General features: G+C 34.6%; 1 protein-coding gene across 1 annotated transcript in view; it reads left to right on the top strand.

Moving 5' to 3' along the window:
* The window catches only part of IFIH1 (interferon induced with helicase C domain 1), a 49,797-nt gene extending 40,574 nt beyond the window's left edge, over positions 1-9,223 (top strand). The window contains 6 exon segments of the mRNA NM_001290175.1: positions 211-470; positions 2,838-2,987; positions 4,423-4,584; positions 7,829-8,019; positions 8,533-8,626; positions 8,727-9,223. Of these exon segments, the coding sequence (NP_001277104.1) occupies positions 211-470; positions 2,838-2,987; positions 4,423-4,584; positions 7,829-8,019; positions 8,533-8,626; positions 8,727-8,906 (1,037 nt within the window). The 3' untranslated portion in view covers positions 8,907-9,223.
* Positions 9,224-15,706: the final 6,483 nt, after the last annotated feature.

Here is a 15,706-nt window from a genome sequence, read left to right as displayed (position 1 = left end):
AGCCATTATATGATCACAATCAATCATTTGGTCAGTTTTTTTTTTTTTGATCAAGATGACTACAATACATTTATTTATTAAACTAGCCTGATTGTTAGACATAAGAAAAAAATAAGTGTAGTTGAACTACACCTCAGTGCATCATTACATAAAATCTTCCACTGTAATTATTCACATATTTTATTAATTTAAACTAATTATTTCATAAAGATAACAAGAAAATATTGAAAAAGCTGGCTGAAAACCCAGAACATGAAAATGAAAAGCTGACCAAATTAAGAAACACCATAATGGAACAATATACAAGAACTGCGGAAGCAGCAAGGGGAATAATTTTCACAAAAACACGACAGAGTGCATACGCCCTTTCTCAGTGGATTACTGAAAATGAAAAATTTGCAGAAGTAGGAGTCAAAGCCCACCATCTGATTGGAGCTGGACACAGCAGTGAGTTCAAGCCCATGACACAGGTATAAACATCTTTTTGGATTTCTCTTGTGCTGTTATTATTACTCTTTACAAATTAATTAGAGTCTTTTTTTTCATCAATTCTCTCACCACCCTACAGATAATTTTATGGAATGAAGCACTTGTCCTTGAAGTAAATTGTGAGTTTAATAGCAATCTAATAATGGGTATTTGATAGGCTAAGCATTATCCTAGAAGTCATTTTTTCACATTCTTGATGGAACTTTCTAAAGTGAATTTCTTTTGCAAAAATGATTGACATTTAAACTTAGTAAGAAAATAAAAAACTTGTTACAATATAATTACTGTAATGAGTGGAAAGATCCAACCTTTACAAAAACGTGTGCATTACAATCAGAACTATGTAAAATGTTTGCACAAGATGAGATCTGTAAGGGAACTTGGAAAAATTAAGACATTTGATATATTAGAGATTTGGGATGAGAGATTTTCTTTTCTTTTTTTTAGATTTTATTGTTTTGTTTTGTTTTCATTTAATTGTATTACTTAACATCTGCACAGTAAGAAACAGGAGAGAAAAAAGGCGCTTGTAGACATTACAAGCATGGATGAAACAATGTGGCTTATTAGAATAAAATGTTCTTCTGAAGTCATATTGATCCTGAGTCTTTCTGGACAAGAGGACACCTCAATTCTATTATGGTGGTTGTCATTTGGTCCACTGCAGTAAATTAAATCTGTTTCAGTGTTTGCTTAAAATAAATAGTTCTTAAAATTGTCCACTATAACTCTCGATATACTCTCTACACGTACTTTTGTTGAAGTTGCCTCTTAAATTGATGCCAGAGAAAGCATTGTTTTTCATGAGTAAGGAGTTTGCTTCCTCCTCTGTGATGAGAGCTAGTTTACTTTAGACATTTTCCTTTTCGCCCTAGCTTTTAGGAAGCTCACAGGAAAAATCAAAGCTTAGTTTCACAGTTTCTGTGTTAATCCTTACAAGTAATACATCTATACTTTCACTTTTGTTCTTGTTTTCAAGTTTCTATTACATTAGCTTTAGTGTTATGACTTTGATTGTATGTGGCCTCAGTTCCTTTTTGAAAAAGGTGGAGGTACAAACGGAAAGTAAGTTTACAAGATACTTTTTATGCTATACCCTTTTCAGACTTGGGGGCTGCATGCCAAAATGTAGAATGAACCCCCTTCCTTACTCCCCACACCCTCACCTTGTAAATTGTGTTGGACTTACTGGGAGAGGAGTTAGACATCTACTTTATGTGATTTGAAGATGTGTCTGAAATTCTCTATATTAAAGTTACTCCTTTGAATTAAGGCACACACATCTTCTGTCGAAATCCAAGGACATGTAAGTTTTTATCAGCAGACATGAGCACAAGAGGGAGAAATTATTAGAGAAGACTGGAAAGGGAGGTTTCTATACGATTCCCCAGCAGTTAAGAGTCAAATAAAAGCATATGCTACTTTTGAGGAGAAAGGACGAGAATGGGAGAACACACTGTCAGTCTGATATGTTTGTTTTTGGTTAATGTATGAAGGCAAAAGGCAGTGTGAATGTGCACCAGAGGCCACCTGGACCAACAGCTATGGTGAGAGTAGTTATGAAAATAAAATTACTGGCCATCCTGGGCTAACTTTATGCTTACTCATTCCTCTGATTCAAGGGCGAGAGAACACATTTAATTTATTTTATTAACTTTCAAAATTCAGAGTTTTTTTATTTAAATATAGTTGTTTCAATCATGTTTTTAATAACTTATTTTTATTTTGTATCATCCCTTTTAACAGATAATATATTCACCTCTTTCAAAATTAATAAGGCATGCGGCCTGTCACCGCCCTCCAGTTTTCAAGCTCCCCTCCTCACAGGAAGCCAATGTATACAGTTTCTCACATGTCCTCCCAGGAATATTCAATGTCTCTTGCTTGAATGACTTTTACAGTGACCAGATGTATACAGTGTGTATTATCTCGGTGACTCAAAACTCAACAATTTTTACAAATATCACTGTATCTTATTCTCTGAATATTAAAGATTCTGAAGTTAATGCAGTGAAAAGCAAAGCCCACTTAAGTTTCTCATCTCCTCCTTTCTTCCTCCCAAGTTGCCTATCAATTTATTTCCTTGGCACAAATAATGGTCTTTCCACCTCCAGACCGGAGGATGGAAATATTTTTGTTATTGTGCGATAATCCCAGATTGGAAATCAAATGTTGTTCTCACCATTATGTCTTTGTTCAATGACAAAAACAGATGGCATCAAATTTGTGTATGATCTAATCCTTTGATTTACACTGACCAGTTGCAATTTATTATTCCTTCTCCTAATTAGAAGATTTTAATGTGTTTAGCAACAACAAAAAAATAATTTATTAAAATTTTTTTACAGAATGAACAAAAAGAAGTCATTAGTAAATTTCGCACAGGAAAAATAAATCTGCTTATCGCTACCACAGTGGCAGAAGAAGGTCTGGATATTAAAGAGTGTAATATCATTATTCGCTATGGTCTCGTCACTAATGAAATAGCCATGATCCAGGTACATTCAAATACCTCTAATATGTTGTTTTTTTAAATTTTGTGTTCTTATTTTCATTGTTTTATTTTAGTAAAAGAGCACACGTAGTTTTTAAAAATATAGCTGTTTTCCTACTGAAAGAGAAATCATTTTACAGTATACATAAATATTGAATTATGTTGTATACCTGAAACTAGTATGTTATATGTCAGTTATATGTCAATTATACCTCAATAAAAGCAAAAAGAAATCTTGAAGAGCTGTGCACTACTGCCTTTTATATTATTGTTTAATTCATATGACAACTAGATATCTGTTATATTTTTAAACGACAACTCTTCTTTGGTTGTTATTTCTGAGTCCTAAGACTTTTTTGGGAACATGACACTGGCCCCATCTGTAAGAGTCAAAATAGGCGTCTTTATTCTCAAGATGTCTCTGAGCCCCCAGCTGGACCAGGAATCTGAAGCATGGCGTCCCACAAATGTCTGACAAAGTAACATGCCAAACCTTAGGGAGCCCTGCTGTTTCTGCGTTTTCCTCCCTTATTCTTTCAGCTTTTGTATGTTTGAAATTTTTCATAATTAAATCATAGTGGACAGAGTGGAGGGCAGACATATACATGCAAAAAGAAAAAAATAGTGAAATGTCCCAGTTTTTGTTTAATTTTACTTTATCTCTTACCCACACTATGGTAACAATATAATTGTTACCTCTTGTTGAGTATGCACAGGAATTGTGCTGATTAAGACATATAATATTCTTCCTATAAAATTAACTAAAGTATTTTTTTTTAATACTTTAACTTGCATCCTCAAGTGGAAGGCAAGTCATAGAAGACCAAGATTACCAGGCAGCCACCAAATTAAGAAGTAATTGTATTTTAGGAGTTGATTTGTTAGTCAGTTATTATTACTCAGAATGCATTTTTCGTGAGAATAATCTTATAGTTGGATTCCTGGGCCAGGCCACAGCACACAATTTTCTGTTACTCAAAATTTATTACCATGTTTAGCATGTTTTCATGAGAGAATGTGCTCAAAATCCATTGGAGGATGTTAGAAACAGATCGCACTTTCCACAGCCCTGGTGTCAAGGTGAGAGACTACTGGCAGGGAGTGGGGCTCCCCTAGTCCAAATCACTGATAATGGTTCCCAGGGTTTGAAAGATGGGCCCTAGGGAACAGAAAGACTGGACAAGGTGGTATTGTGTGGTTGAAACTTTTGAGAGCTGGTGTGGGGACCTAACTATCATCACTTGAGAACATTCATTAAATGCATTTGAGTTTCAAATAGCCAACTTATAAAGAATGGATAATAACTAACTTTACTGAGAATAAGGAGCTCATTGGAAGGCTAGGACACTAGGACACAACAACTGTCATTCCAGAACAAAAATGGGAGCATTCACAGCAAGGCATAGCCCTTCATTTATATGATTTCTCTATGTTCTCAGGCCCGTGGTCGAGCCAGAGCTGATGAGAGCACCTACGTCCTGGTTGCCTGCAGTGGCTCAGGAGTGGTTGACCGTGAGACAGTTAATGATTTCCGAGTGAAAATGATGTATAAAGCTATAGCCCGTGTTCAAAATATGAAACCAGAGGAGTATGCTCATAAGGTATTGTTTTTGGCCTTCTGGATAGTTTTCATTTTTAAATGGTTGCATGTGGTTGCCATTGATATCTTTGTGGCTGAGTCTCCAGACAGAAACTGTGCTGAAGTATAAGTTCCAGTTTGATGAGCTATGCTTAGTCTAGATTCACACATAAAGAACCAAGATCCATAGAGTGCAGAAATTGTCAGGGAAGCCTTCTTGTGGAACCATCATAAACTTTGATAATATAAATTTAAGCTGCCCTTGATCTGGAAAGACTAGTGTAACCCACTCATTCAGCCTATCCTGATAATTTTGGTTTGGGTCAATCTGTTTGTACAGGCACATTTCTTTTTTTTTTAATTCCAGAAATATTTATGAAATGCCTCCTGTGTGTCAGGAAGCATTCTAAAAAACAGAGAACATGATGACAAACAACACGGATAGACCCCTGCTGCATGAAGATTACATTCTAGTGTATATGGTGAGATTTGAGGAGGAGAAACAATAAATAGAAATGAAGCAAGAAATAGAGATTAGTGCTGGAGATTTTTGCCCCTCTATTTCCATATGATTTACTATTTTGAGGATGATGTGGGAAAAGTCACTAGAAGGGTACTTTAGATTGAGCAGTTGGGGAAGGCCTCGTAGAGGGAGTGACACTAAGGCTAGATCTGAACAAAAAGAAAATATACATATGTCATCTAGCTGCATCTCAATTTACTAACATAGAGTTAATTTGAGTAGTGAGAAGACTACAGTGAAGGAAAAAGTATTTCTACAATATTTCAGGAAATCCCCCATACCACTGAATTAAAGACTGTAAGTACTATAATAGCAAACAATCCATTTAGAAGAAAATTCACACCCTTGCATATGTGTGTGAATGTTAGTTTCTTAACATTGGAATTGGCTCTTTCCTAAATAGAGTTTCACGAAAGGGATGCTTTCAAATTGGTGTGCATTTTGCTGTAACCAACTCCAAGGTTTCCTGGCCAGGTTTCTACACAAACTTATATTTTAAAACCCCCTTGAATATAAGGCAAACCAAACATTTTCTGGTGTCAAATCAAACATTTGTGGCCAAATAATGCCACTAGAAAGTTATTGCCTTATATTTAATGTCCTCGATGAATAAAATCAAGTGGATGTTTTCAAAAATTGATGTTTTAAGACGTTGTAATGGGTAAAGTCTAGAACAATCTCTGGAGTTTATGAGTCTATTTTTTCTAAATAATTTCTAGAATAAGACAATCCTTTTGGGGGCCCCAGAATGAACTACGTTTTTAGTTCTCCTTTGGCTAAGTGATCTGCTCTCCTAAAACTACTCCAGGTGAATGAACTCAGAGAAGAAATGGCAATGATATGGGGCACATGCCACTCTGCTCAAAGCCTTCAGCAGACATTGCTATTAGTTTACAGCACTCCTTTCTTCTGATGTGAGAATCACTCTCATTTACTCAATGTTCAGGCATCTACAAATAAATGGTTAGAGTTGACACATTGGTGAGGTTTATTTTCCATATTTTATACAGAATTTATACATAACTGAAAGCTTCTTAAAATGAAGATCGAAAACGTTTTCCCTGGCATCAACCCAACTTTTTCTACATTATTACATTTTATTTGGACTTAGACTGATGTAGCTGTGCCTTTCATATATTTATTATAATTTAAAAAAATTTTTCGCTCCTCTGTTTCCATATGCTTTACTATTTTGAGATAATCTTTTTGTTTCTGATGTCCTGGTTACATATCCATACATCGGCCTTGGGTTTTGCTTTTTTTTTTTTTTCTTGTCACACTCATAGACATCTCTTAGTTGCCTACATATATGAGATCCTTTGCCAAATCATCTTTTAATCAGCTCACTAAACCACAAATTATCTTGCGAGAACAACCTAATTAAACTTTTAGAGAACAGAATACTTCAATTTATTATATTGTTAAATTTACTTAGGAAATTAGTCTTTATAATTCTCTGGTTAAACTATTCCTTAGTCCATAAGTTTGCTTGCAAAGTTTTGTTCTCTTTTCTGTGTTGAATATGGCTGCCTGAATCAAGGCCTAAAATATAAAGGCGAGAGCCAAGAAGTTGGGCCCTTCAGCTTTGTTCAGTACTGATGATTTATTTTTACTGAAAAGGTCCCACAGGTCTAAAGGAAAACATTGGTTTCTTCCATAATTTAATATAAATCTGTCATTTACAAGAGGTTCGGTTTGGAGGTAAATTATTCAAGAACCAGATTTTTCTACTGTGAAGTTGCATAGGTATGAGAACTGACCAGTCTCTAGTTCAAGTTTTGTATCTCTCATACGCTAGATTGTTTCTGTTATGAAATAAGTTTTGCCTCCAGTTACAGAGCCCAGAATACACAGCGTAAGGGCCTATTCTCCCACATAATGAATGTGAGCAATCTAGATTTATATGATAGCTCCATGATGTCATAAGGATCCCAGGCTTCTTCTGTCTCTCTCTTCTCTGTCCTTTTAGTATTTGGCTTCCATTTTCAAGGTCAAAGATAGCTTTTAGAGTTTCAGTTGTCACTTGCTCATCCTAGGCAGAAAGGATGAAGAAGATGGAAAAAGCAAAAAGTACACATGCCAGCTATCTAATATATAAGGAACCTTTCTGGAAATACCATTTAACATCTTCTTATGTCTCATTGACCACTGGCCTGGAAATATAGTTATTTAACTCACATATTTTCACCCAGAATAAAATTGTAGTTCTGTTCTTCGGAAGAATGGATAGTGGATGGGAAACTAGTAGTTTCTGCCACAGATGTGAAAAGAGGTTATTTCTCTAAGAAGATTTCACTAAAATAGTGAAGGGTCTGGAAATTATAACATATGAGAAACAATGAAAGAAACTGTGGGTATAAGAGAAGACTATGGCTAATGTAGTAACAGGGTTTAGTTCTTTAAAGAGATTCATAATGAAGAAAGTTTAGATTTGCTTTGTGAGAGAATTAAAACTAGTTTGGGGAGGTAGGTAGAGGGAGAGTTCTTTTGTTGAATATTGCCAAGGACTTTCTCACAAAAGAACTTTTCTAAAATAGAATAGGCTCTTTTTTGACGGTTCCATATTTCCCTTATTACAGGAAGGTTTATATACTAAATTCTTTGTGGGCCATTGCTTCATTATTTTTATTTCTAGACGCTAGGCCAAAAGTATATTTTCATAACTATCTAAAGTCTCTGAATTCAAGGAGACTTACATAAGTGAAACTATGAAAAAAATTGAATGTTTTTTTTTTCGATGCAGATTTTGGAATTACAGATGCAAAGTATAATGGAAAAGAAAATGAAAATCAAAAGAAGTATTGCAAAGCATTACAAGGAAAACCCATCATTAATAAGTTTCCTCTGCAAAAATTGCAGTGTGGTTGCCTGCTCTGGAGACTATATCCATGTAATTGAGAAGATGCATCATGTTAATATGACACAGGAATTCAAGTAAGTCCAGGAAGACTCAATTTTACGTTTCTTTATAAGGTGTGAAGCATGTTGTATTGCAAATGTACTTCCAAAATAGTACAAATTAAATTTATTATTTTTCAAAACTTCCTTTCTTTTAGCCCCCTAATTATATCTCTATTTCAAATGTCTGTTTTTCAAATATACTGCACTGAGGCAGGAGGGAGAAGTATAATACCTAAGACTATTTTGATCCAAAACACATCACTTTGTGTATTCTTATATTTGCTCTCAAATTTTTGAACAACTTAAGTCTAGTTAAAATAATCAACTGACTTGAAAGAAGGCACTAAAGCAGATGCCCCTTGAGAGGTGTGTATGGCAAAGGTGCATGTGCCTAAAGCTTTGCAGAAGCAGGAGGGAGAGAAGGAATGAGGTGTGGGATAATGCATTCACGTGCATGAGCTTCAAATTCAACAACCTGCACCCATGGGCTGCGTATTTGTCCTTTGCGAATTCTCAGGGATGTTTCTTACCCCTTGGTAATTTTAGGGAACTCTACATTATGAGAGAAAACAAAGCACTGAAAAAGAAGTTTGCAGACTATCAAACAAATGGTGAGATCATCTGCAAAAACTGTGGCCAAGTGAGTAAACTGCTGTGGGTTTATTCTTACTTTGACCAAAAGGAATTCTTAATTGAATGTGCATTTATTTTTAACTCTTGCTCTCTCTTTTGTTTTCCAGGCTTGGGGAACAATGATGGTTCACAAAGGCTTAGATTTGCCTTGTCTCAAAATAAAAAATTTTGTGGTGGTCTTCAAAAATAATTCAACAAAGAAACAGTACAAAAAGTGGGTAGAATTACCTATCACATTCCCTGATCTTGACTATTCAGAATATTGTTTGTTTAGTGATGAAGATTGACATTTGGGTCAAGATTCTTTTAAAAATATTGTTAACAACATTTAATATGATTTGATTAATGTTTTAATTATGCTAAAGAACTGATATAAGAATAAAATAATTGCTTTACTCTGAGATGAGCTGTATAGAGGACAACAGTATATCATGCTTCCGATTATTCATTTTGTTTATGGACAAGGGTAAAGAAAATCTATGTATAATACTCATTAGTGTGGAATAGTAGTGTGGAGTACTGTTGAAAAAATGTTGGTGTACAAAGAAGAATATGAGATACTAATTTAGTCTTAATTTTCAGAATAAAATTAAGCAAATCAGTTCACCTTTCTGAACCAGCCTCCTTATTGGCGAAATGGTTATAATATTATCTGCCTTTGCTTTTATTAGTTTTCTATTGTTGCATAACTAATTACCACAAACTTAGTGTCTTAAAACAACACCCATTTATTATTGCACATGTTGTATAGCTCAGAGGTTTGAGGAGAGTCCTCTGCTTAGGATCTCAGAAGGCTGAAATCAAGGTGTCAGCCAGATGATGCTTTCATCTGGACCACTCAGGATGAATCACTTCCAAGCTCTTTCAGGTTATTGGCTGTCATTTCCTTGCAGCTGTGGACTGGATTCCTGTTTTCTTGCTAGCTGTCCACTGGGGATCCCTCTGAGGTCCTAGGGCTGCCCTCACCACATGACTCTTTCATAGCACAGCTATTGCTTCTTCGAGGCAGGCCAGCAGGAGAATCTCTCTCTATATAGAAGGCCTAACTAATATGGAAGTCTTAACTATTATCACAGGCATGACTGTTATATCCTATTCACAGGTCTTGCTCACATTCAAGGTGAGGGGATTTTTCAGAGCATATACCAGCTGGCAGAAATCTTGGAGGCCTCTTAGAATTCTGCCTCCCACACCACTTGCCTAGTCTTTGTCACTAAGTGGTATATGTATACATATGAAAGCACTTTGAAAAATATGAGGCACCATAAAAGGCAAGATATTGTTTAAAAGCAGCATCAGGTGGCTTAAGGCTTACTTCCTCAGCTTTCTCTCCAAGAACATAAAACTATTCCCAAGAATTTCCTAACAACAGAAATAGGGGCTAAACCCAGATGGTTGTTAATATGTATAAAATGCTGGTGTCCAGGGTTCACATAGGATGTAACAAGGACCAGATACTGGAAGTTATTAGAGAATAAAGAAAAAATGTCTACCTTCACTCCTCCCCAGCCTTGGGCAGAAGAGTAACCTCTTTTGTGGCTGTGACATTTTCAGTTTTCTAAACTAAGCATGACCATTTGGAGATGGATACAGGGTCCAGCACTTCAGAACATTCTCTCAGTAGACAAGTAGCCTCTACTGGCATAGAAAAGCCACATGATTGAGGCAAAGCCACATTGACCATTTTAACCCACACTTATCCAGTCTCACAGATGTTCCATTCCATGGAAACACTTACCTCCTATGACTAAGAAGAAACAAAATGTTGGAGGGGACAAAAAGAAACATCTTCCATGGTTTCGATGGATTAATTAAATTCAATCTAACAATAGCTTTGAATCTCAATAATTCTTAAGCAACGATGAATATTGACCAATCAGAATTATTGGGAATGCAAGAGGGTAAAAAAAGATTGTGGTTTTCTTAAAATACTTTTTAAAACTCCAGCTGACACTACTTAAAGTATTACTGTGTTGTAAAATATTTTGGAAACTATGCAAGAAACCAAATGCATAAAATAGCTAACTGTACTACTGTAACATATGTAAACTGTTTTAAGGTGTCAATAAATATCAGATTTTTTGGTCTATGTTTTCCAATTTTAAAATACATATTTCAAATAGTGTACTTCTTTAAAATTTTAAAATACGTGTTTCAAATAGTATAAAACTTAATATGAGATGGTACCTGAAAACTCAAACTATGGTGCATATATTTCATTCAAAAACAATTGTAATAATTATAACATTTTGATCGATTGTTACTGAACAGTTTAATACTCATATTTTAGGGTCATTTATAGAATATGCTCATGACATGTAGTCATCAGCCTGGAGTTGGAATTCCTGAGTTTTAGTCCCCACGAAACTTCTGTTAGTTGGGTGACTTTGAGCAACCTCATCTCACAGGGCCTCTGTTTCCTCTCCTGGAAAAGAAGAGATTGGATTAAATCATATAGAAGGTCTCTAACAACTGTAGCATTCTCTTAGTCCATACTTCTGGATCTTTGGCTACTTTCATTTTAAGACCTTGTCTAATACTTGCTGAGTACATTACACATGTGAAGGTAGCTCATATTTGTTAAAGGACATTGCAGGGGTCTCACAGAACAAGTTATACTGGCTAGAGTCATGTGTCTCAAGGCAGGTTTGAAAGGCCTGAAAGGGTCAGAGAATTAGGGAACAACATGCATTTCTAAGCCAACCTTGTAGATATGAAATATGAAATTTTATACCAAAAGTTTGTGAGCATTTCAGACCATATGAAATTAAAATACAGTAACTTATAGTTTATACAAATATCTTGAATGTAAGGCAATGAGGCAACTCAAAAATGAGTAAGAAATGGTTTCCTAAAGGACAATTAGTACGTCATTAGCAATTGCTGATGAGAAACGCTATAAGAGGTGAATACTTTTCTCTCTGCAATTTAATACTCCCCACACAGAGCATTATGCCAAAGGGAGGGGAGGTTTCTGGTATTGTTTCCCATTCAGCTGAACATTAAACCAAAGAGGATTTGGAGTCTCATCATTGTTGCTTTTAAGGTGTAAGAGACTCTGAACGCACTTATGTGCTGATGGGAAAGAACAATAAAGAGCAGAAAATACTTGTAGTGTTCAACCCTAAATGAATCACTGATTGGGTATTATTGATATTTTCTACCAAATTCTCTCACTACAGTTTTTTATGGTCACCTTGATCCTTTCTTAAATGTGGGCCTTTGCACATGATCAGAAGCCTTCCTTTGCCACATCTTCAGCAGATATCCTTTATGTTCTTCAAAGACAAAACTCATGTGTCACTTCCCAACATCTAGCATAGCTCATGGTTTCCGAACTAGAATAAAGAGAACATACAGGAAAAGTAATGTTCACTAACTCTGAATAATAAAATGCTTGTTTCCAAAATCTGGTAAACAATTGCATGAGTCATAGCAATAAAGAAAAAGCAAAAAAAAAAAATTATTTCTTTCTAAGTGTTAGAAAGTTAATTTGGAATGACTATAAGCTCCTGTCTTCTTAAGTTTATGAAATTCTCCTTAATTAGTCGTGCTAGAGATACAGTTTTATATCTTTGTTTTTATGGAAAGAATGTGAAGTGAGACAAATGTGGATCTGGACCCTCACTGGTTTTGTGACTTGGGCAAGTCACTTAATCTCCCTGAGATTATAAGGAATTAATACCAACCTTGAAGGACTGTCATGAGAATTCGGATATTGCATGGAACACACCTAGCAGTTGGCACTTAGTAGGAATTAATGTGTGGGATATAGTAGTAGGAGTTGACAGAAAAGCAGCAGCAGTTGTAGTACAGCTGTAGGTATAGCATGACAATAGGAAATTCTAGAACTACGTTTGATAGTAAGTAGGATATATACAGTATTGGAGCTCCCACATTCAATATTTAGCCTAGAAGGCTTATCACAAGAAATAAGTAGTAACTGTAATAAAACATGATCACTATGAATATGTATTTAGTGTACCTAGAGGGAAGATCTAATGTCCAGATTTTCTATAAGCACAATAGAAACGTAAGTATCAATATAAATATACAGATCAACTGGCTATAGGACTTAACTAGGCTTACTGTGTAGATACAAATTTTATTTAGATTCTGTCTTCATCTTCAAGAATGGTTAGCAATTGCATGAAAAAGGAGAGAGGGAGAAAAAGAGAGAGAGAGAGAGAGAAGAGATTGAGATTAGGCTGTAGCACATAGTAATTTTTGTCCAGTATAAATGATGGTTGTCTTTTATTCATTTCTAAATCTTTAAACTCAAGAGAGAGAGAGAGAGAGAGAGAGAGAGAAGAGATTGAAATTAGGCTGTAGCACATAGACAGTAATTTTTGTCCAGTTTAAATGATGGTTGTCTTTTATTCATTTCCAAATCTTTAAACTCACCCCCCCACCCCACAGGTCATAGGTTATAAAATATGAAATATATATGGAAAGCATTGCAGATATTCTTTATAATTTTTAGATATTTTCCACACAGTAAAGTCCCTCTTTACATGAAATTAATTATTACATAAACATGTTATTTGAAGATGAAATTGGACATTGGTGAGCTCTATTAATTTATACTTTTTAAATCCAAATTAATGGCCAAATCCTAGGTGGGGGTTGTAAGTAGAGGGACAGACTGGTTATAGGAAGTAACATTTAACCATACAGTTGTTAGAATACATCTGGGCCACTATTTAAGCTGAATATATCTGATGAAGTATATTATTTTTTGCATACTAATTTTAAAAATGGACATTATTTTGACACTATGAAAGAAATTTAAACATATAAATAATATATAAAAATATATATTAAAAGGAGGGCTCCTATCCTTGTATATACATATATAAAATAACCAAAATGAGCAGTATTTCATCTTAAACATCCCCTTCAAAACTTGTCTTCTGTTGTCCTTTATGAACACATGTATTTTATTGTATACACATAGGATAAATAGATTGTTGAATGGTTAATTCTTTCATTTTCAATCTCTTAACAGGTCATGGAAATTATCATAATTCATCAAGCTATAAGAATTTTTATAATACCAAAATCACGAAAACAACTGATTTAGTGTTAACTTGAACATGGTTGCCCACCTGAGATTAATATCAATTCAGTACCAAGGTTTCTACTTCTAAATTTACTTTTTTCTTAGCGTTTGACCAAGGTTTATAATTTCATGACTTTGCACAATTCGTGCTAAATAACCAGTTGAGTTCAAAATTGTGACCTATAACTGTCAAGGATTTATCTCATTTGACAAGTGAATCCCAAATTTTTCCCTAAAACATTGATATTTTTTGTTTTTAATTAGACTAAATAGTTTTTTGTTCTTTTGAAAGCCACTAACCTCATGGGAAAAGATCAGTTAAGGTTCTCTAAATTTTGTAATAAACAACTTAGTTCATTATTTTATTTATATTAATACTCATTTATTTTGAGATAAAATGTAAAACTCAAATAACAACAAGAAATAAACAACCAAAAAATTTCATTTCCTGTGACATGTGTTCCACTTAAGAGAGGTAAAAGAAGAGAAAATGAAGGTAAAAACAGGAATAAATAGAAACAAAATGAAATAGAAGCAAAGAAATTAAAAAGATCCACTAAAATATGTAGACAAATTAGAAAAGAAGAAGGGAAAATAAATTTAACTGAGAGGATATGCATATATGTAATAAATTACCAATTATTTCCTTCATATTTTTAATATTTGATGAAAAATATCATCAAATATTTTTAGGTCTTACTATTTGTAATGTACTATTACTTAGACACAGAGTGTAGTGAGTAAAATATTCACTACTTTCCCACAAGATCTCTTACTCAATGGTAAGGATCATTTACCCAAAAATGAGTAAAATAAGGATCTTGCTTTTAGGATTCACTTACAGAGATCAGCCATGTCTAATAATGTATGGAAGACAGTGATCAGTGCAATAAGGCAGGGGAAGAAGAGATTACTTTCAATAGAGATGGGAAAATGCATTGAATTGTGGAGTGTCCAGGAGATTTCTCAAAGTCCTTTCTGAGGCAATGCCATCTTGGGGGTGTGGATGTCAAGGATAGCGAGCGAAAAGAAGAAAGGAGAAGGCATGACAATCATAAAAGAGGATTTTGCCATCAAATATTCTTATGATGACCACTTATTGGAAAAGGAAAAGTCATTTTAACTACGTTTAGAATAAAGTATGTTTGGGTGTAAAGCATCTAGTACGTTTGAGGTGATTTTGTAGATAACATTTGATTTAAAAATATTGCTAAACTCTCTTCACCTGAGTTATTATAAAATAATTAAACTAATATTAATAGGATTCAACACCTCTGTAAGGGTTTTAGCAGGAAATAAACTAATGAAAGAAGATGTCAATTTCTGGTATAACTGTCATGGGGAGAGGTCAGAACTTCTCTGAATGGAGCTAGAGGTGGGAAGAATACTGTGAAATGTCTGTGTTCTGATCACATCCATCCGTTGAATAGATGTCTTGAGACCCAGTCCTATTTTTCCAACATTCTCCTAGGCAAAGGCCTTAGCAGCTGGCCCAGCAAAGTCATCTTCTGGTCCAGGTAAGGTTATTACTCTGAGGGAAAGAATGTTGGACAACCACAGTTTGTTCTGGAAACAGGGTGGCAAATGGAGAGATGGATAGTTGGTGCCATGTACATCTTTGTTCAAAATATCCAGTGGTTAGGATACTTAATTTTTAAAAATTTTTTGGTTAAATTATAGTTGACATTCAATATTACATTAGTTTCAGGTGTACAACACAATGGTTAGACATATAACTTATGAAGTGATCCTCCAGATCAGTCTAGTACCCCTCTGGCACCATACATAGTTAGTTATTATAATGCTTTTGCCTATCTTCCCTATGAGGATAGTTTTTTAAAAGTGTTTTAATATGCTTTATAATGAGTACTCAGTTGGACTGATCTATGTGACTGAGCTAAGGAAAACTGATCTATACTAAGAGAGCCTGGTAGATATTCTTCAATAAAGAATGAATATGGGAAGTAGAGGAAATGGTGTAATAAGCATTGATAAACTTTAAATGGGCATTGTGAAAGGGAAAGA

The sequence above is a fragment of the Pteropus alecto genome, unplaced genomic scaffold (assembly GCF_000325575.1).
Source record: "Pteropus alecto unplaced genomic scaffold, ASM32557v1 scaffold3, whole genome shotgun sequence".
In the NCBI taxonomy this organism is placed as follows: Eukaryota; Metazoa; Chordata; class Mammalia; order Chiroptera; family Pteropodidae; genus Pteropus; species Pteropus alecto.
The sequence above is the reverse complement of the archived record's forward strand: the minus strand, read 5'-3'. Positions and strand labels throughout refer to the sequence as shown.